The 22,529-nt window shown below is 40.2% G+C and overlaps 1 protein-coding gene across 12 annotated transcripts in view; it reads left to right on the forward strand.

Annotated features, from left to right (window-relative positions):
* The window catches only part of LOC122550870 (inositol polyphosphate-4-phosphatase type I A), a 201,258-nt gene that overhangs the window by 115,623 nt on the left and 63,106 nt on the right, over positions 1–22,529 (forward strand). For 9 of the 12 annotated variants that reach the window (XM_043692245.1, XM_043692250.1, XM_043692248.1 and 6 more), the window contains 7 exons: positions 5,509–5,656; positions 9,564–9,694; positions 11,059–11,163; positions 13,987–14,095; positions 15,464–15,481; positions 18,228–18,411; positions 20,750–20,965. In XM_043692245.1, the coding sequence (XP_043548180.1) occupies positions 5,509–5,656; positions 9,564–9,694; positions 11,059–11,163; positions 13,987–14,095; positions 15,464–15,481; positions 18,228–18,411; positions 20,750–20,965 (911 nt within the window). The remainder of the gene's footprint in view (positions 1–5,508; positions 5,657–9,563; positions 9,695–11,058; positions 11,164–13,986; positions 14,096–15,463; positions 15,482–18,227; positions 18,412–20,749; positions 20,966–22,529) is intronic. The other 3 variants (XM_043692249.1, XM_043692257.1, XM_043692255.1) reach the window with 1 other exon arrangement.

A 22,529-nucleotide genomic window follows, 5' to 3' on the forward strand; every position in this document is an offset into this window, starting at 1 on the left:
TTATGCTCGCATCCAAATCATTTATGTAAATGACAAAAAGTAGAGGAACCAGCACTGACCCTTGTGGCACTCCACTGGTCACAGGCCTCCAGTCTGGAAAACAATCCTCCACCACCACCCTCTGTCTTCTACCTTTGAGCCAGTTCTGTATCCAAATGGTTAGTTCTCCCTGTATTCCATGAGATCTAACCTTGCTAACCAGTCTCCCATGGGAACGTTGTCGAATGCCTTACTGAAGTCCATATAGATCACATCTACTGCTCTGCCCTCAGCAATCCTCTTTATTACTTCAAAAACCTAAATCAAGTTTGTGAGACATCATTTCCCACCCACAAAGCCATGTTGACTATCCCTAATCAGTTCTTGCCTTTCCAAATACATGTACATCCTGTCTCTCAGAATTCCCTCCAACAACTTGCGCACCACTGAGGTCAGGTTCACCGGTCTATAGTTCCCTGGCTTGTCTTTATTGTCCTTCTTAAACAGTGGCACCACGTTTGACAACCTCCAGTCTTCCGGCACCTCACCTGTGACTTACTCTGAAATAAAAACAAACTGCTGGAAAAATTCTGCCGGCTTGCTAGCATCTATGGAGAGAGAGAAAGAAAGTTAACATTTTGAATCCAGATATGGTTTCTTGCCCTGCTGCAGTTCCATAATGGCTCTTTATCAAAGACAGAATTGACATCCCATAGGAGTGTGGTAATGTTAAATGATCCATCAATCTATTTGTAGCCTTTGTCATTGCTAACAGTGTTAAAAATCTTACAACACCATGTCATAGTCTATCAGCTTTATTTGGAAGTACTGGATTTTGGAGTGCTACTCCGGTATCAGGTAGTTGTGGAGCAGGATCATAAAACCTTAAGGTCTAACGATCCTGCTCCACAGCTACCTGATGGAGGAGCAGCGCTCTGAAAGCTAGTGCTTCTAAATATACCTGTTGTGAGATTCTTAACTTTGGACTAGGGTGAACAATGCCGGCACCTCCACATGTACATCCTTCTCTATGTCCTCCTCCACTGTGGGTCAGCTAGTTGGGATTCTACAGGCCTGGTTCAATTTTTGTTTGTCTGATTATAGGCAGAGTGTTCCCATCCCCTTCCCTCATAATATCTCTGGTGTGCCCTAAATATTTATCCTTGGTCTTTACCTATTTCTTATTTTGTTTACCCTCTGTGATGTCTAAAAATATATATGAAGTCATAAAAGTCTGTGCTCATTGACCTACACTTCTAATTAAACAATGCTTTGAATTCTCATACTTGTTTCCATTTCCTTCATGGCAGGGGACAACGGTGAGAGTAGTGGCCATCACTAAGGAAAAGGTGCTAGGGAAGCTGAAAGCTCTGAAAGTCGATAAACCAGCAGGAACAAATAGCTACACTCCAGAGTTAGGAAGGAATGGAGGAGATTGGGGAGGCATTAGTAATGATCTTTCAGGAACAAATGGAGTAAGGGTGGGTCCCAGAGGACTGGAAAATGGCTAATATAACACTCCTGTTTCAAAAAGGCAGAAGCAGAAGACAGGAAATTAAAGGCCTGTTAGCCTGACCTCAGTGGTTTGTAAGATTTTAGAGTCCATTATTAGAAATGAGATTGCAGAGCACTTGGAAGTGCGTGGCAAAATAGGTCTGAGTCAGCTTGCCTTGTCTGACAAATTTCTTCAAAGGTAGAAGACAGAGGGTGGTGGAGGGTTGTTTTTCAGACTGGAGGCCTGTGACCAGTGTGTGCCACAAGGATCAGTTTTGGGTCAACTACCTTTTGTTATTTATATAAATGATTTGGATGTGAACATGAGATGTATAGTTAGTAAGTTTGCAGATGACCCCAAAAGTGGAGGTGTAGTGGACAGCGAAGAGGGTTACTTCAGATTACAACAGGATCTTGATCACATGGGCCAATGGGCTGAGAAGTGGCAGATGGAGTTTGATACAAATAAATGTGAGATCCTGTATTTTGCGAAAGCAAATCTTAGCAGGACTTATGCAATACACTTAATGGTAAGGTCCTAAGGAGAGTTGCTGAACAAAGAGATCTTGGAGTGCAGGTTCATAGCTCCTTGAAAGTGCAGTCGCAGGTAGATAGGATAGTGCAGGAGGCATTTGGTATGCTTTCCTTTATTGGTCAGAGTATTGGGAGGTCATGTTGCGGCTGTACAGGACATTGGTTAGACCACTTTTGGAATATTGCATGCAATTCTGGTATCTTTCCAGTCGGAAAGACGTTGGGAAACTTAAAAGGGTTCAGAAAAAATTTACGAGGATGTTGCCACGGTTGGAGGATTTCAGGTGTAGGGAGAGGCTGGGGCTGGGGCTGCTTTCCCTGGAGTGTTAGAGGCTAAGGGGTGACCTCCATAGAGGTTTTTAAAATCATGAGGGCATGATTAGGATATGATTTGGAGATGCCAGTGTTGGACTGGGGTGTACAAAGTTAAAAATCACACAACTCAAGGTTATAGTCCAACAGGTTCCATTGGAAGCACACTAGCTTTCGGAGTGACGCTCCTTCTTCAGGTGATTGTGGAGGGCTCGATCATAACACAGAATTTGTAGCAAAAAATTGCAGTGTGATGTAACTGAAATTATATATTGAAAAATTGATTGTCTGTTAAGCCTTTCATCTGTTAGAATACACTGATAGTTTCACTTCTTTCATGTGTAAATCACAAAACCCTTTTTTTAAAGTTGCATTCTCGTGTTAGCTGTTAACAATGGTGATAGCTAGACAATATGTTGAAGGTGTTAGCCCCCTGTGTTCTGTCTATGACCTGATGTTATAGATTGACACGCACACACACTTTCTCACACTCAACCCCCACCCCAGACAGATAGAGACACACAGACAGACAAAGACCCACATGCACACATATATTTTGTTTGGTGATTTTGTACTTGGAGTTACATTGCTCAAAAACTGCATGAATTAATGTAGAACTCTGAGCTCAAAACTGCATGAATTTATGTAAAACTCATCACACTTTTTAGATTGGAATCAATCTAAACATCAGGTCATAGACAGAGAACACAGGGGGCTAACACCTTCAACACATTGTCTAGCTATCACCATTGTTAACAGCTAACCCGAGAATGCAACTTTAAAAAAAAGGGTTTTGTGATTTACACATGAAAGAAGTGAAACTATCACTGTATTCTAACCGATTGAAAGGCTTAACAGCCAATCAATTTTTCAATGTATGATTTCAGTTGCATCATGCTGCAAATTTTTGCTATAAATTCTGTTATGATCGAGCCCTCCACAACCACCTGATGAAGGAGCATCGCTCCGAAAGCTAGTGTTCTTCTAATTAAACCTGTTGGACTATAACCTGGTGTTGTGATTTTTAACATGGTTAGGATGGATAGACAAAGTATTTTCCCGGGGGTCGGGGAGTCCAGAACTAGAGGGGATAGGTTGAGGATGAGAGGGGAAAGATATAAGAGACCGAAGGGGCAACGTTTTCACTCAGGGGGTGGTACGTGAATGGAATGAGCTGTCAGAGGAAGTGGTGGAGGCTGGTACAATTGCAACATTTAAGAGACATCTGGATAGGTATATGAATAGGAAGGGTTTGGAAGGATATGGGATGGGTCTTGGCAGGTGGAATAAGATTTGGTTGGGATATCTGGTCGGCATGGACGAGTTGTGTCCGTGCTGTACATCTGTCTCTGACTGTTAGAATTCCTTTGAGAAGATAATGAGCAAGTTACATAAAGTAAAGCCAATGCTCGTGATCTATGTGGATTCCAGAAGGCCTTTGACAAGGTGGCTTACAGGAGCTGCTAAGTAAGAGCCCATTTGTTTGGGCAAAGTTTTGATATGGAGAGAGGATTGGCTGACTGAAAGAAGGTAGAGTGTGGAGATAACTGTGACTTTTTCAGGATAGCAGCTGGTGACTAGTGGAATTCAACAGGGGCCAGTGTTAGGATTAGAATTATTCATGTTATACACGAATGATCTGAATGAAGGAACTGAGGGCATTGTTGCAAAGTTTGCAAATAACACAAAGATAGATGGGACAAGTAGTGTTGCAGCAGGGAGGTTGCAGAAGGACTTGGACAGGCTAGAAGAATGGGCAAAGAAGTGGAAAATGGATTATAATTTGGGAAATTGAGAGGGTATGCACTTTGGTTGGAAGAATAGAGGCATCGTCTGCTTTCTAAATGGAGAAGGCTTCAGGAATCTGAAGCACAGTGGGATTTAGTTGAGGATACTCGGAAGGTTAACATGCAGGTTCAGTTAGCAGTTCGAAGGCCAATGCAGTGTTAGCAATCATTTTGAGAAGGCTAGAATATAAGAGGGGGTGGGGGAATGTTGTATTGCTCAGCCTGTGGTCAGACTGTATTTTGAATATTAAGCAGTTTTGGGCCCTTTATCTAAGGAAGGATGTGCGATTAGATTAGATTCCCTACAGTATAGAAACAGGCACTTTGGCCCAATAAGTCCACACCGACCATCTGAAGAGTAACCCTCCCCAACCCCATATTTACTCCTGACTAACACACCTAACACTATGGGCAATTCAGCATGGCCAATTCACTTAACCTGCACATCTTTGGATTATCGAAGGAAACCGGAGCACCCAGAGGAAACCCTTGTAGACACTCGGCGAATGTGCAAACTCCACACGCAGTCACCCGAAGTGGGTCTTGAACCTGGGCAGTGCAAACCTCTGAGCCACCGTGCTGTGATCGCATAGGAGATGGTCCAAGTTGGGGGGTGAGGGGGGAGGGGAGAGGAGAGATTGGGACTTAAGGGCACAGAGTGAAGGGATGACCCTTTAGAACTGAATCGAAGAATGTTTTTCAGCCAGAGGGTGGTGAATCTGTAGAAGTCAGTGCTGCAGAAGGCTGTGGAGGTAAAGTCATGGACTGCATTTAAGAGAGATTCTTGATTAGTAGGGAGAAGGCAGGAGAATGGGGTAAGAAGCACATCAGCCATGATTGAATGGCTGGGTAGACTCAATGAGCCAAATGGCTGAATCCTGTATCCTGCCCACAATCCTCTGATATCAGTACACATCTAATTCTGGCATCTTGAGTATTCCTGATATCAATGGCTGTAACACTGGTGGTCATGTTTTCAGCTACTAGTCTCCCTAAGTTTGGAAGTTCTCTCCCTGCAAACTTCAGCCTATCACTCCCTCTTTCCTCCTCTAAAATACCTCTTAAAGTCTAACTATTCGACTGTCTTTGGGAGAAATTGTGTCATAAAGGTAAAATCACTGGTTTGGCAATCCAGGCGCACAGTCTATTGCTCTGGGAAGAAGGGTTTGAATCCCACCATGTGACCTGATGTGATTTAATTTCAATTAAAAATAAGCCAAGTATTTGGCTATCTGTTGTAATATCACCTCATGTAAACTGGTGTCAAATTTTGCTTTGTAAAGTTCCTGTGGCCTTCCTTGAGATGGTATGTTGTTATTGGCCATACAATTTCATAAATGTATGCTTGTCTATACTGATGTATTGGACAACTGAATATCAAAATCTAACCTGTTTTTTGCAGTGTTTGGGGGCGTTATCTGTCGGATGTATCGTTTCCCTACAACTGACGGGAACCACCTACGGATACTGGAGCAGATGGCAGAGAGCATGTTGTCACTGCATATCCCAAGACAATTTGTAAAACTGGTTATTGAAGAAGATGCAGCAAGGTAACATCAATTTAGTTTCTAATTGTACCATGAATAAATGGCATAATTATTGCTGTTCATCATAGATCAAATCAAGTAGACTGATCTGAATTTATTACAGATTCAAACTTCTTCAGCCTTTTCAATTTTTGTGCCCACTGTTTTGGCTGTTTTTCTGTTATTCAAAATACAGTGCTTTCAATGACTAAATAATCAAAACTGTATCACATAATAAATCAATTAATGAATAATTCTGTAACAGAAAACAGTTCTCTGTATTGGTAGCTATGAGTCATAAAAATGCTGTTACCTCTTATCTGCTCAGTGAAATGGCCTAGCAAGTAATTCAGTTGTAGCAGTTAGGGTTGTGCAACAAATACTGGACTCAAAATATTTTTTTTAATTGTGTTCTCTAACAGACTGCTACCAAAGCTTAGCCTCTGAAGAAAAATAGGACTTTATTTTGTACTTCAACTTTTCAGGGTAATTCAGATAGTCAATTCAAATCGGTTAGATGTTTTGAATATTTGAACTTCAAGCTGAGCCATATAGTTCCTCCTCAAAATTCTTGGCCTTTTTGAACCTCGCTATCCAAAAACACTTGGGTACTTTTAATGATGTATTTAGTAAAGCATGGTCATTTATGTATTGGTAAGATATGTAATTCATATAGAGTCATACAGCACAGAAACAGGCTCTTCAGCCCAACTAATCCATGCTGACCATATTTCTTAAACTGGACTAGATCCAGTTGCTTGTATTTGGTCCATATCCCTCTAAACCTTCCCTATCCATGTACCTATTCCAAATTGTACTCACCTCTGACACTTCCTCTGGCAACTCGGCCTATACATGCACATCTGCCCCTCAGATCCCTTTTTAAATCTTTCCCCTCTCACCTTAAACTTATGCCTTCCAGTTTTGGACACCGCTGTCCTGAGGAAAGGGCCTTGGTTATTTACTTTACTTATGCCCCTAGTTAGTTTATAAACCACTAGGAGGTCACCACCTCATCCTCCAACGCTCCAGAGGAAAAAGTCCTAGCCTGAGTCATGCAGCACAGAAACAGGCCCCTTTGGTTCAATTCATCCATGTTGAAACTTTATTGCTGGAACAGCACAGCAGGTCAGGCAGCATCCAGGGAACAGGAGATTCGACGTTTCGGGCACAGGCCCTTCTTCAGGAATGAGCAGAGAGTGTTCAGCAGGAGAAGATAAAAGGTAGGGAGGAGGGACTTGGAGGAGGGGAGTTGGAAATGTGATAGGTGGAAAGAGGTCAAGGTGAGGGTGATAGGTCGGAGTAGGATGGAGGCGGAGAGGTCAAGAAGAAGACTGCAGGTCCTCACTTTCTCCTTCAATTCATCCAGCCAATTTCCTAAACAAAACTACTCCCATTTGCCTACGTTTAACCCATATCCTTCTAAACCTTTTCTGATTGATGTATCTGTCCAAATGTCTTCTAAATATTGTAAATGTATTTGCATCTACCTCTTCCTCTGAGTTCACTGCATACACAAGCAAGAAGGTTGCCTCTCCGGTACCTTTTTAACTCTTTCTCCTCACCTTAAAATTATGGCCTCTCATTTTGAACGGCCCAACCCAAGGGAAAAGATCTTTGTTAGTCACCTTATCTATGCCCCTCATGATTTTATAAACCTCTATAAGGTCACCCCTCAATCTCCTAAGCTCCAGTGAAAAACGTCCCAATTTATACAGAGTTTCCTTATAATGCAAACCTTCCAGCTTCAATAGGATTCCTGTAAATCATCTTTGCACCCTTTCCAGTTTAATAGTATCCTTCCTATAACAGATGACCAGAATTGTATGTAGTACTCTGAATGTGGTCTCACCAATATCTTGCACAGTTGTAACATGATAGCCCATCCCCTGTACTTAATGCTGTGACCAATGAAGGCAAATGTGCCATTCTCTAAATTCACCATCTTGCCATTAGTGATGCCACTTTCAAGGAACTATGTACCTGCACCCCAGATGTCTGCTTGACAACACTCCCCAGAGTTCTACCATTAACTAAGTCCTGCCCTGGCTTGTCTTGCCAAAATGCAACACCTTGCATTTATCTGAATTAAACTCTCATCTGCCATTCCTCGGCCTACTGGTCCAGTGTAATGTTGAATCATTGAATCATAGAGGTATGTAGCACAGGTCCTTCGGCCCAACTTGTCTGGCCAACCAGCTTCCCTAAACTGAGCTTGTCCACTTGCCTCCGTATGGCCCATATCCCTCCAGACCTTTCCTATCCATGTACCAAATGTCTTTTAAATGTTGTACCACCCTCCAACACTTCCTATGTCAATTCATTCCATGTATGAACCGCCCTCAGTATGAAAATGTTGCCCCTCAGGTCCCTTTTAAATCGTTCTCCCCTCACCTTAAACCTCTGCCTTCACTTTTAACTTTGTTTCTTTATTCTTCTACTTTGTACCTAAGATTTTGTACCTAGATATCATTTTGAGGCTGGGAATGGCAACTTTGTACACACTTTTCACTGTATTCCTTTATCCTTGTACTTGAGTACACGTGACAATAAAACCTAATTCTAATTCAGTTGAATATGCCTGTTGTGATTTTGTACTTTTTCTATAACTATCTTTGTGAATAATTATTCTGGATGTTTGCTACACCACTGCTGTTTTAGAATGTACCTTCTGCTTTTAGAATGTAAAGTTGACAGTAAGGTATAAGATATGTGCAGTCAATTAAAGATTTGGTGTGATGTTTGCCTTTAGAGATTAACAGCTTGAAGGCAAGACTATGAAATAACAGGTGGGCTTAATTAGCCAAGGATTGAAACCATAGCATTTGCAATAATGCAGTCCAGAGAGATGTTTTGTTTTGGGACTTTGAACTAAATTAGTTTGAAAGCGTGTAACGTTAGGGGTAATGAGTTTAAAGGTTAATTTGCGGATAGCCCAGAGCTGGCCTTGTCATCATTAAAATGGATGATTATAGGAAGGCTGTCTGATTTTTAATTTATCTGCCTGTTTCCTGTAGGAGGATATTAGCTTTTGGGCCTTGTTTTGTTGACCATGTACTGAAGGAAGTTAGCAGAAATAAATAGAATGCAGTTCTTCTTAACACTAAGTGGGCTAACCACTAACTTCATTGACAAGTGAAAGGCGGAAGAAACTTCAGGCATTAGCATTTTATTGCAAAAAAATTAATCATATCAATTAGACATGAAACACCTTGTGTTGAGGGAGAGGCAAGGTAAAAGTTGTGAATGAATGCATGTTTTTCCTGGCTCACTGTAATATGCAGGAATATAAAATAAATACATATCCGCCCATCTCCAGCAGCTGATTTTGACAGTGCAGATCACTTTTTGTTTGCTTGTGATGGTATTGCAACATTAATGACATTGTTTTGCAACTTCTGACTATGTATTATGGTCCGACTTGTGTTCCTGGGGCACATCAGCACTGAATTCAAATGGTTAAGAGGTGGAACACTTGGTGACCACTGCACACATAGTCGTCTTGATATCACACCCATGTCATTTCATTGAAGAGGCAGGGTTAAAAACCAAGCATAACAGAACCAAACATACACTGTTAACCAGTAACAAGGGATGTTCCAAACTTTCTTTTAAAGCAATAAACACTCAGATGGTTGCTTAATGTTTTAACGAAGACCATTTTGCTTTCAAAAAACACTAAAGTGACCCAATAAATTGGGCAATGTTGATATGATTCAATTTGTTGCAGCTAGCAAACTGATCGTAAAACAAAAAGCTTATTGGCCAATTTAGTTTCTAGAAGTTAAGCATGGAAAAAGCTTCTAAGGGTCTAATTTTGTGCTAAATGACTCGATGACTCTCTGAATCTATAATCTATAAATTTGAATTAATGTTTTATTGTCAAAAAGTATTTTCTTTTGGCTTGTGATTGTTCTTGGCTTTCTTACAGGATATGTGAATTAGATGATCTAGGTGAGCTATCCCCCTGCTGGGAGAATCTTCGAAGACAAATTGTAACTCAGTACCAGACCCTCATAATAAATTACCAGGAGAATTTAACAGAGCTGCATCAATATAAAGGTTGGTCTACATTATAGAATATTTTAACACCTAATTGATGGGTAGCATTGTTAAACCTTTCAGTTACATTTGCGCATTAGGTGGTCTATTCAGAATCTGGAAATACTGCCTGTTTTGCAGCCAGTGCATGACTCAAGAAGGAGTTATGGCCATTTGACAGAACACTGTGCAGGGGTTGCAAGTCCCCTACATTACTACAGTGATATGCCTCTGAAATATTTTCCACAGGTCTTTGGGCATGCAGAGCAGATGTCTCTCTAAGTATTGAGATCCAGAAAGATTTTCTTTGTATCTCTGGCACTGCTCTGTGTTCTTATTATAGCATTGTGTCTCAACTTGATGCAACTGTTTAACATTCCAAGCTGCAGAATTTATCTGTTGTTGGTCACAAAGATGGTGATCCTCCATTATAAGGTTTCCCAGCCATGGGAAAGTGATTCAATCTTGGTTCAGGGAATTGCTTGCAATCCAAAGACATCTCTGACCTAACATAGGTGTCCAATGACCTTGATGCGCCTGAAATAAAAACAGAAGTTGCCCGAGAAACACTACAGGTTTGTCAGTGCCTGTGGAGAGAGAAGAATATTCATTGTTTCAAGTCCAACACGATTACTCTTTGGAACTGAACGTGCTTGGATAAGTAATGGGTTTTATGCTGAAAAAAGGTAGCGAGAAGGAATGAATGGAACAATTAACAAAGTGTACCACAGTAAATGATAAAGAGTACGCAGGTGAAGATTGGGTGTTAATGGTGGACCATAGGTGAGCTTGATTCAGAGTAAGTGCATGCAAACAAGTCACTGGGGGCTGGAGTGGAGGAATTTCAGAATTAGACAGTAGTACATCAAAGACCAACAGCCAGAGCTCTAGATGGCCTACAGTGCTGGGATCAAGAGGTGGAGCCACCGTCTTGGGTTGGAGGATGAGTGCTTGGACCAAGAGCAGTCCCTGGCCCTGTGATCTCTGTCCCTGACCTTGCTGACAGCCATCTGTGTGCAGACTCTTGAATAGTGACAGCCCTGTCCCAGTCATTAATTCTCCATTGCCACAGGACCTAACAAACTAGTCACATAGAATCTGTATTTAACGTGCGGCCTTTGGAGCAATATCGTTGTCTACACAATTTTGGCGGCTTGAAGATCCTGTGACATGTCCCATCACAATGACTCGGGCCTCATTGCCTCTGCAACCTTTCCACAATGTTCACAACCTGCTGTGCAGGTAGGGGTGTTCAATGTATAAATGTCTGAGTGTAAAGTTTTGAGCTTTAAAAGTATAGGAGATGACTAACATATATGTAGGATTTTATTGTAAATATTTTGAAATATTGCTCAGTTTATCTAGCTTACAATGGTCTTCTGCAGGTCCTTCTTTCAAGGCAAGCAGTTTAAAAGCTGAGAAGAAATTAGAATTTGTACCTACTAATTTGCACATTCAGCGGATGCGGGTTCAAGATGACTCTGGGACAGGTAATTTCTTTGAGTAATTATTTCAATTTTACCACTTATCAACTGTATTTTAAGTCAAAGAACAAGACTTCTGCTCCCTTTTAATGCTTAATATTTAAATATGTTTTTTAATGTTGCTGATAAGTTTTGTTTTAAGTAGTAGTGTTTTTCCTCTCGTTCGTCCTTGGTATACTTTATGCTTCAACAATTGAGTTGGCTTCATGTTTCTTAATTTTCACTTTATTTGCTGAGCAGCAGTGAGTTGGTGACCAGGAGTAATGTGTGTTGCAAGCAATCCTTGTGATTGATTAAAAAGAAAATAGGAAAGATGTTGTGAAACTTAAAAAGGTTCAGAAAAGATTTACAAAGATGTTGCCAGCGTTGGAGGGTTTGAGCTATAGGGAGAGGCTGAATAGGTTGGGGCTATTTTCCCTGGCGCACAAGAGGCTGAGGGGTGACCTTACAGCAATTGATAAAATCATGAGGTGCATAATAGTGTGAATAGCCAAGGCCTTTTCCCCACGGTAGGGGATTGCAAAACTAGAGGGCATAGGTTTAATGTGAGAAGCAAAAGACTTAAAAGGGACCAGAGGGACAACTTGTTCACAGAGTAGTGTGTGTGTGGAATGAGCTGCCAGAGGAAGTGGAGGAGGCTGTTACAATTACAATATTTAAAAGGCATCTGGATGGGAATATAGATAGGAAGGATTTAGAGGGATATGGGCCAAATGTTGGCTAGTGGGATGAGATTAATTTGGGATATCTGGTCGGCATGGACAAGTCGGACTGAAGGGTCTGTTTCCATGTTGTATATCCCTCTGACTATGACTGTATTATTGGGTCAGGAAAGTTTTACAAACTGATGTAGTCATTTCCTCAGAGTTTATTTGGTTGAAACTATTCTGAACGTCTTCAGAACTGGCAAAAACCTTTTGCTTTGGAACGTAAAGTTTATTAGATTACTTACAATGTGGAAACAGGCCCTTCGGCCCAACAAGTCCACACCGACCCGCCGAAGCGCAACCCACCCAGACCCATTCCCCTACATTTACCCCTTCATCTAACACTACGGGCAATTTAACTTGGCCAATTCACCTAACTTGCACATTTTTGGACTGGGAGGAAACCCACGCAGACACGGGCAGAACGTGCAAACTCCACACAGAGAGTCGCCTGAGGCGGGAATTGAACCCGGGTCTCTGGCGCTGTGAGGCACCAGTGCTAACCACTGTGTTACCGTGCCGCCCACTAGTGCTGTTGCATAGAAATTATAAAACATACATGGGCCCTTTTTCCCAGTTGATCTACACTGGTAATTAAGCACTACACAAGTCACCTCCTCTCTTAGAATCTATTTTTCTTCATCTCTTGTATTTATCTAGAGATTATGGATTTTCTAGCAAAATGTCCTGGAAATACTTGGATGCTAGGCGTGGCACGGTGGCTCAGTAGTTAGTACTGCCACCTCACTGCACGAGCGACCCAGGTTTGATTCCAGCTTCAGGCAACTGTCTGTGTGGAGTTCGCGCATTCTCCCCGTGTCTGCGTGGGTTTTCTCCCACAGTTCAAAGATGTGCAGGTCAGGTGAATTGGTCATGCTAAATTGCCCATAGCGTTAGCTGCATTAGTCAGAGGGAAATGAGTCTGGGTGGGTTATTATTGAGGCAGCAAAGTGGTTAGCACTGCTGCCTCTCAGCACCAGGGTCCCAGGTTTGATTCCAGCCTCTGTGTGGAGTTTGCACATTCTCCCCATGTTTGTGTGGGTTTGCTCCGGGTGCTCTGGTTTCCTCCCACAGTCACAAAGATGTGCAGGTCAGGTGAATTGGCCTGATAAATTGCCCATAGTATTAGGTGCATTAGTCAGAGGGAAATGGGTCTGGGTGGATTATTTTTCAGAGGGTCGGTGTGGACTTGTTGGGCTGAAAGGCCTGTTTCCAAACTGTAGGGAATCTAATCAAATCCTATCTGTGGAGTGAAAGCATTAATGTTACAGATTGATGCAAAGTCATCAAACTGAAAACTTAATTGTTTTACTCAAAAGATACTGCCTTATCTGAATTTTTCTATCATTTTACTTTTTCACTTTAGATATCCAGCATCCACACTATTTGTTGCGTTTCTTTTCAGTGCTATTCACTTTTTATTGCAATTAAATGTTAGCAAGTAACTCATTCTAGCCGCTCTGGTAAATAATTATTCTCAACTTCTGAGCTCGTTTTGATAATTGTCAGACTACCAATCAAACGTAAATAAATTGTTATCAGCTCAATTGCTTCGAATATTATACTGATCCATGCCTTAACACATTTTCAGTAGGCGATTTTTCTGGCATCTTATAACTGTGGGAGTACTGAGGAAGTACTATTTTCAGAGGGTGCCTTTCCTGCTCCATGGAATGGCTGGCTAGTACTGTGGCTGGCATGCTCCAGAGGCTGTGACGACTTGTAAAACTGGTGGAAATCCAACTATCATGCATTATGGTTCCAGGGAAGGCTTTTTTTTACAGTATGTTCGTTAGCCATCAACTTCCCATTGTTGAAGGTGAAGTGGTGATTCACTTTCAAGAAAGCAATCTGTTGTTCTTAATTGATCTGGCCGACGTGTAACACCTGACCCCCGCAATATGGACGACTATTAATTGCTCTGTGAAATGGCTTACCAAGCTACTCAGTTTAAGGGTAATTAGGGACCAAGAATAAATTTTGAGTGACGCCTTTGTCACATGCACAACTAAAGGATCAAAAATGATACTTAGCATCCCTTGCTTCAAATCCAATGGGATATTTTTGTTAGACTTCACCCATTTATTATCTCGGTAATTCTCATATGTTCTTTCTGCCACAGATCAGACATATGACATAATTACTATTGGGGCGCCAGCAGCTCACTGTCAGGCCTTCAAATCTGGGGGCTTACGAAAACTTCTGGTCAAGTTTGTAGAAGCCAAGAAAAAGTAAGTTAACGAGAACTTAAAATCCATGAAGTTTGCTAAGATTTGTATTGCTTTTCCTAATATATCAGATATTGTAGCATGAAACTGCTCATTAGTTGTTGCTTCATTTGGGTTTTTTTTGTTTTCTTAAAATCGTCAAAAATCAAGGAGGTACTGGACCTTAAAGCATTTTTGGAAATTAGCTGATGTGTGGTATTAGGATTGGGAAGGAGCCAAGTCATAAGGAAGTAATCCTAACTATAGAGGAATGGGAGCAAATAAGGCTTACTGACAGTTTGCCTGTCACACTTCTGCACCCCTTCACAGTGTAAATTGAATGTAAAAGTAGCAATATTTTAAATACTGCACCTTTTAAACAAAAATGAAAGCACCAAACCCTCAAGGTGCTGTGATCTCCATTTACTTTGCTGAGCAGAGGAGCTTGTTGGTCTTTCCAACATCTATTGCAACGGAGACCAAAAAACAGTCACTGGTGCCAGTTGTTTTCTTTCCACTGCCAGATTGCCTGAGGAGTCAAGTGGTCTGCTTTTAATTTAATTTCATGCTTAGATAGAAATAGGACCTGAGCCATCCATTTATTTTGTGTATTGCCACTTGTGTACCATATGGTATCAGATTCACTGAAATTCTTGTTTCTTAGCTAAATAGCTTAAAGATTTCCACTTAAAATCGCTAATATTATAGTGCTAACATTATGCAAACTGTAAGTAATTATTTACCCTTCCTGGAGCATTAGAGTTTTATTCAATATGTACCTTAATTATAGACCAAGTTTTCCTGCTTTTAATCCCTAATCTGAAGTTAGTTGAGATATTGATAAACTATAATTGCTTTTATGGACCCTTCATAAGAGAACCATATTTCTTCTCTTGATTTCCAACACGTGATCTGCTGGCACATAATATTACTGACATTGGCTGATGAGGATAATGCCTAAATAATAGGATTAAGAGAAATAAAGTAAACTATTCATTGAAACTGAAGAGTGAAAATTTTGGATTTAAATTGCATGTTGTAAGTTTATTTTCAAATTGCCATAATTACAATGGGGCTAAGATTTAATTTCAAGTTGTTTGGTTGATTGCTTTGTAGACATCCTCGTGATCTAATAGATCTCAATCTACTTGCATGAATAATTAGTTGAGCGTTGTGCAGACTGCACACTGTTTTGTCACCCTGATAGCAGATGGAATCTTTAAATTTAGTTTTAGCCCAAAATTGCCATTCCATTTTTTTTTGCAAAATTGATCCTGAGTTTAAAAGTACAGCTTGTTTTATTTGCTGATTGGTTTTTGATGATAAGCAACACTGCTTGTAACACTCTTCTGCAATTGTTTTTGTTCTGTTTGTTTATTCTTTTCCCCTCAGCGTTTATGAGGAGGGTTGGTGAGTTACTAACTGTTGACAGCTAAGCTTGATCATTTGGTTTCCATGTTCATTTTATGTCCTGTTTCACTTTCTTTTCAAGCCAAAATGTGTTCATAATTTCTTCACTAGGGCACTAACCATTGTTTGTTGAGAACTCCACATTTAACCATGGGTTACTCATTAAAATTACAAGAGTTGCATAATGTTGCCATGTAATTAATACATGTATGTCTCCGAGCTACATTGTAATATTCCATGTCCAGAATAATTCCATTTTCTAACGCAAAAAAGACTTTAAACCAACCATTATGCATGCATCAATAGATGTGGATAGTGTCCTGTTAGGTTATACCAAGCAAGTCTTTCAACTGATTTAAAAAAAAACTTGAAGGCAGTCATCATGCATGCGTGGTTAGCAAGCAGTTATATCTGGGAGTAATTGAATTCAGTCACTTCAGCATATGTCTCAAGTAGTCTCTCAGTATGCATTCAATTTTTTTATTAATTTTTTTCTCTTGTCAAAGCTCCATCAGTTCTTGCACCTCTGTATAGTAGTTTGTTCCTAATCCACTTTTAATCAGATACTGGAGGGAACATCAGCTGACTGGTATGTTCTTTATCGGTTTATACACTCCCGTGTTGGAACCTGCCTGGTGTCTCTTGTTTATCTGCATCACAGACTGAGTTTGAGCACTCTGTTGTGGAGGAATGTAAAAATGGAATGCAGAATGTCGTTGCTTCAATGTTCTCAAAAATAAAATAGACTTGTTTTCAGCAATATTTAAATTAATACTACGCTATTCATTTGCTCCAGTTGGATGTATCAAATCTATTCTGAGAGAAAATTGCTACCTCAATCAGATCATTACTCCTATATTGTGTAAGTTTTGAATGAGTTTAAGACTGCCACTTTTTGCCCTAAAAGTGCCAAATCAAACTTCAATTAAGGTAAGATATCTTAAAAGATTCCACAGCATCTGAAGTGAGTTGTTTCACTGTGCTACCATACAGTAGCAACACAAATGGTGTCAGCCTCAAACAGGCTACTACTGTCAGGCCGAAAAGGCATTTACCTATCGTGATAATGAATAATGGGACATATGAATTTCCGTTTTTGCTAGGTTTGGAGGCAGTGCATAGCAAAGATTGGCGACTGTAGCATACTGGATCCCTGCAATAGACAGGCTGCTGACCATCACCAGCTATACTCTTAATAAAAAGAGTTCGAAAATTTGATTGCACAATTGGATAGCATTTTGTAAATAATCCCGAGTGTGCTGTGAATTACATTGACAACCAATTCAAGATTGTCAGTTGGACACATGGTTTAGTTCTGAATGTTGAACACTATATATTTTAATCCACCGGGCCCTGCCCTTTGCAGGCAGAATATGTACAAATTGCACCTGTTTCAACTTAGTAATATCTCTGATATTCACTAGCTTATTACTGACGACAATGCCTTGACCAATCTGCCTAGTTTAAGTTTAAAGTTTAGAGTTAACTGTAAGTCATCATCTAACAGGTATATTCTCCATGGCAATGCTTCTTCTACCATCAGAGCCTGTTTGTCAACCAATCAGCAAACTCTTGTACAGAATAAAATGTTCTTTTGTTACATTGGTATTCCTGTGAATGCCCTTTTAAATGCATGATGAGAAGCTTTGATGCACATGTCTTTTTTTCAGCAAAAGTAAAATTCTGTGTAGAGTAGATTGTCTGGTTTGAATTCAAATAGTTGCTATTGGTAAGTGTCCTTCATCAGTACTGTTGCTAGTTACAGTAATACAGCACAGCATATTTATGGGAAGCTTTTTTATAAGACTATGCTGTTGGCAACTTAATCTAAATAGGTGTCTCCTAAATTTGACCTGAAGAGTTCCAGTTTCAATTAATAATTCTATTTGTGTCATTGTTTCAGAGGTAGATGAAATAATATGTCAGTTGCTACTGTGGGTTTTTACAGTAATGCATTATTTCATGCAATTGAATTGTCCTGAAGCCTAAAGGTCCTTGTGACTCCGGGCTAAATTGAATCTAAGATCAGGTGAAGTAAGAATGTTTTAATGTTTATAAATACTTTTCATTGTAATATAACCTTGCTTATATTAGGGTTACGCTTTTTTTTAAACTCTTTGATCCAAATCAGCATTGGAGCTGAGTCATAGTCGCTCATATTTGACTGTTCTACTAACCACAAAAATCACCAAAATACCTTGAATATTTTGAATGAACTTCAGATTTTGGATTTTTTTTTTGCTTGTTACATTTTAAATGCCACTACCCATGAGAGAGAGCGCAGCAAATTATGTGGCACATTTTTTGCTGTCAGACCTTGGTATTTGTGTAATTGATCAGTATGATCAGCACAATGGTTTTCTCCATAATGAGTCTAAAGAAAAGAAGATTTAGTTTATTTGAATGTGGGACCCCTAAGAACGTCATGTTGCACCTTACTCTCATGTTAGATCATGACTCCCAATTTACATTAAGTTTAGTGATCATGAAAAGCTGAAGCAGCTTCCCACTGAAATGTGCCATCAATTACTTGGTCACCATTTCGCTCTTGATATGTAACAAAATGGGGAAAAAAAACTACAAAAATGTAAGCGTTCTGGAAAGTCTAGTGCCCGCTTTGTGATCATGTGAAGCACTAAGATTAAGAGACGGTGAGGGTACAGAGAGGAAGAAAGTCCATCTGAATTGACATTTCTGTCTCTCGAATTTAAAATTTCCTAAGCAGTGTAAATCTTCTTTCTTACAGTTCTTCATCTAGCTCCCAGTCTATAGTATACATACCACAAGACATAATAAGAGCTAAAGAGATTATAGCAAGTATTAATACCCTTAAAACGCAAGTCAGTTATTATGCAGAGCGACTATCAAGAGCAGCTAAGGAGAGATCGGCAAATGGCCTTGAAAGAACACTTGCTATTTTGGCAGACAAGGTAAGTAAAGTTTTTTCGGTATTATATTGATTTTTTTTGTACTAGTGTTATAATGCCACAATGCTGCATGGCCCTTTCATTTAGTTACATTTTTAACCATCTCTATTGAGCAAATTTCCCTTTTCCAAATGCTTCCACTGGTTTTGCAAGTGGCTGGTTAATTTCTAAAATGTTTCTGATTTATTCATTAAAAGTCACAGTTTTACAACAACTGCTGAAGGAACGATAAATTGGTTTTCTTCAGGTTTAAAATGAGTTTTGACTGCTGAGAACCGATACGGTTTTTCTAACTAGTTCCCAGCCCCAATCTGTTCAGTTATCTGAAAAACAATCACCAGATGTTGGCAAACAAAAGCTCTTGTCATCATCCCACAGACTAAATTTTTGTTATCCAGAGCTGCATTTGAATACCAACCTCTCAGCTCATGTTTGTCTGCAGCTTGTTCAAACAGTTATACAAAGAGTGCTTGCTAGAAGTAAAACAATGCTGGAAGTAAACAAAGGAGTTGATTCTGAAGATCTGAAACAAAAAATATGTATTGCTGAAGAAACTCAGCAGGTCTGGCAGCATCTGGAGAGAAAGCAGAAGTGGCATTGCAGGTCCAGTGATCTTCCTTTAAAATCGATAGCTCAGAAAAGGTCATCGCTTTGCCATCTCGCCACAGATGCTGCTCGACCTGCTGAGTTTCTCCAGCAATTTATATTTTAGTTTGCTTTGAGTCTTTGGTTATTTGCTTTTCAAAACATGCAGCATTCCTTTGAATTGCTGTTTTTTTTTAAACAATTGTGGTGCCTCGAATGGTATTGAGCAACTGAGAGGTCTGGAAGCAACAGTTGGGAGTGGAGATTCTCTCAGAGACATGGGAGGATATTTGGGAGAACTGTAACAGAACACATGCTAAGCAGTTAAAAGTTCTTCGTAGGGTTCATTTGGCCGCAGATCGTCTTGCGAAATTCAAAAAGGGAGCATCTCCAATGTGCCCCATATGCTATATAAGCATAGGTACCCTCACTCATTCTGCCACAAGCTTCGTATGTACTGGAGCGCTGTGGTAGAAGTAATAGAGAGTCCTGGGGACCAAAGTTAAAGTAGACTCGGTCTCTCTTTTGGGCTTGCTGAATTTATCTTCCTTAGGTGTACATGGGAATAAAGCTACTTAACATTCTCACTTACTGTGCTAGGAAGAACATTTTGATGAGCTGGGTGTCTGAGAACCCTCTGGGCCTGTTGAGGTGGCATAAGTTAATTATGGAACACATATCTCTTTGGATTTCCTCACAAACATGGTGCACCATAAAACTGAATTTTTTTAAATAATAATCATGACAGCTTTTTTTGAATTATCTGGAAGCAGATTTGTCTGCCATTTTAATTAGGGCATTTGTTTCGCCATGATGATTAGGTTTTGTGAGCCTTGTGCCCTGGGAGGAAGATTCCAGAATAAATACGGATATAATAATTAATGTTCTCGAAGGTTGGGAGCTTCGGTATGGTTGAGCTGAGTGGCATTATTTTTATTTATTTATTTATAGATTTGTAGTGAGTGTAGTTTTGATTTGTTTTGTAGCGTAGGGTAGTCGTTAGTTCACTGTAATTGTTACAGTTTTAAATTATGTTTTTGTAATTTTATAATTTTGTTAAAAAATTCTCAAATTATTTTTTTAAAAACACTTGTCAACGGCATGGCATGGCATGTATAACAGCTTTCCTTTTCTTATATGCCATATTATCACAGACAGGCAGGCAGTTCATAAATGTATACTGATGTGATACATGCTGATCTTTTTAGTTCTGCCTGTAAGTGACTTCCCTTTGTTTTTATAATCAATTGTACCCGTGTTGAATAAAATGATACTTGCCTTGCTTTCCTTCGACCTGAGCAGAGCACTAATGTTTTGAAGAGCGTGTTGCGAGGAACTGCGATATCTGTCGGTAACAAAAATTGGATGGATGGAAATAGCATACCATAGTATCTGGTACATCTTAATGACTGATTTTTAGGAATCTTGCTTACAGCATTGAAGATGTACCTGATTTCCTGAATAGAGTGCGTCAGAGTGAAGAACAAAAATGGGAGCAAGCTTAAGATCAGAAGGCAATTTTTTAAAAAAAAAAGATATAGCTGATTGCAGTGATAATCTTGGGAGTTAATTAACAAGTTCTAAACTGACATAATTTTGACTGTATATTGCTATGTTAATGAACATCTTAAATCGTAATGGAGAAAAGCATAGTCTGAGTGTGGAATATGCAGTGCAAATTATGCACATTTTCTTTAGATATAAAAAATTAACTTATTTATATTTCCTTCACTTGTCATTCTCTCTGTTTGCTTAGACAAGACAACTTGTCACTGTTTGTGACTGCAAGTTACTGGCAAATGCAGTTGAAGCCCTTAATGCTGCCAGACCCAATTATATCGCTTCTAAATCATCCCCATCAGGCGAGGCAGATCAAGTGATGCTGAGAAATGACCAGGATACACTTATGGCCAAGTGGATGGGCAGGAATAGCCGCTCTTCCCTACACGTTGGTTGGCATGAGGAGGAATGGGTAAGTCTGTTAGAACAGGTTGCAAATGAGCTGAGATCTGTTAATATTGGTTGTATTGCAATCTGAGTTGTGGTACTCCACACAACTGCAGCAACTTGCTATGGTTCTTTAGACAGTCCCTTGTAAACCAATGACCACATACATCTAGAATGACAAGAGCAACATATACAGGAACATCACAGTTAGAGTCATACACCATGGAAACTGACTCTTCGCAAATTAAACTCGTCCCATTTGCCTGCATTTGGCCCATATCACTGTAAACCTTTCCTATTCATTTGTCCTTTAAATATTGTACCTGCATCTACCACTTCCTCTGGAAGTTAATTCCATGTATGAGCCACTCTCTTGTGTGAAGAAGTTGTCCCTCGGGTCCTGTGTAAATCTTTCTTCTCCTCACCTTAAAAAATATGTCCCTAGTTTTGAATCCTAGGGAAAAACCTTTTGTTATTCACCTTGTGTGTGCCCCTCATGGTTTTATAAACCTCTTTAAGGTAACGCCTGAATAATTAGGTGCTTATTTTTGATCGGCACAAACTCAATGGGCTGAAGGTCCTTTTCCTGTGCTTCAGTTATTCTGATTCTAATTTACCTGCCATTGAAAGGAATTAATCCCATCCTTCAGTGGGCGGCACGGTGGCACAGTGGTTAGCACTGCTGCCTCACAGCGCCAGAGACCCGGGTTCAATTCCCGCCTCAGGCGACTGACTGTGTGGAGTTTGCATGTTCTCCCCATGTCTGTGTGGGTTTCCTCCGGGTGCTCCGGTTTCCTCCCACAGTCCAAAGATGTGCACGTCAGGTGAATTGGCCATGCTAAATTGCCCGTAGTGTTAGGTAAGGGGTAAATGTAGGGGTATGGGTGGGTTGCGCTTCGGCGGGGCGGTGTGGACTTGTTGGGCCGAAGGGCCAGTTTCCACTCTGTAATTAATCTAATCTAATCTAATAAATTAGCATACATTCTCTAATAAGAGGGTAACTCAATTACAGAACAATTTTAAAAAGTGGTGACAGTAGAGCACAACCAAAGTAAAACTTTAATTCCAATAATAACCCGTGCTATTGTTTTTTAAGCATTTTGTAATATTATTTGCAATACCTCAATGTTACATTTAATGTGAAGAGCAAAGCAATTAGTCAGCAAGCTTGTCATTGCTATGTCTTTTACTTCCAATATTTTGATGCTGACTGAGCCTCCATGCCCTGTTGCCTCACAGCGCCAGGGACCTGGGTTCAATTCCAGCCTTGGTCGATTCTATGTGGAGTTTGCACATTCTCCCCATGTCTGTATGGGTTTCCTCCAGGTGCTACAGTTTCCTCCCCACATTCCAGAGATGTACAGGTTAGATGAATTGGTTGTGCTAATTGGCTGTATCAACACGGACATCTACTACAAACCGACCGACTCCCACAGCTACCTGGACTACACCTCCTCCCATCCTGCCCCCTGTAAAAACGCCATCCCATTCTCCCAATTCCTTCGACTCCGCCACATCTGCTGCCAGGAGGACCAGTTCCAAAAACGCACAACCCAGATGGCCTCCTTCTTCAAGGACCGCAATTTCCC

This window comes from Chiloscyllium plagiosum, chromosome 6 (genome assembly GCF_004010195.1).
Source record: "Chiloscyllium plagiosum isolate BGI_BamShark_2017 chromosome 6, ASM401019v2, whole genome shotgun sequence".
Lineage (NCBI taxonomy): Eukaryota > Metazoa > Chordata > Chondrichthyes > Orectolobiformes > Hemiscylliidae > Chiloscyllium > Chiloscyllium plagiosum.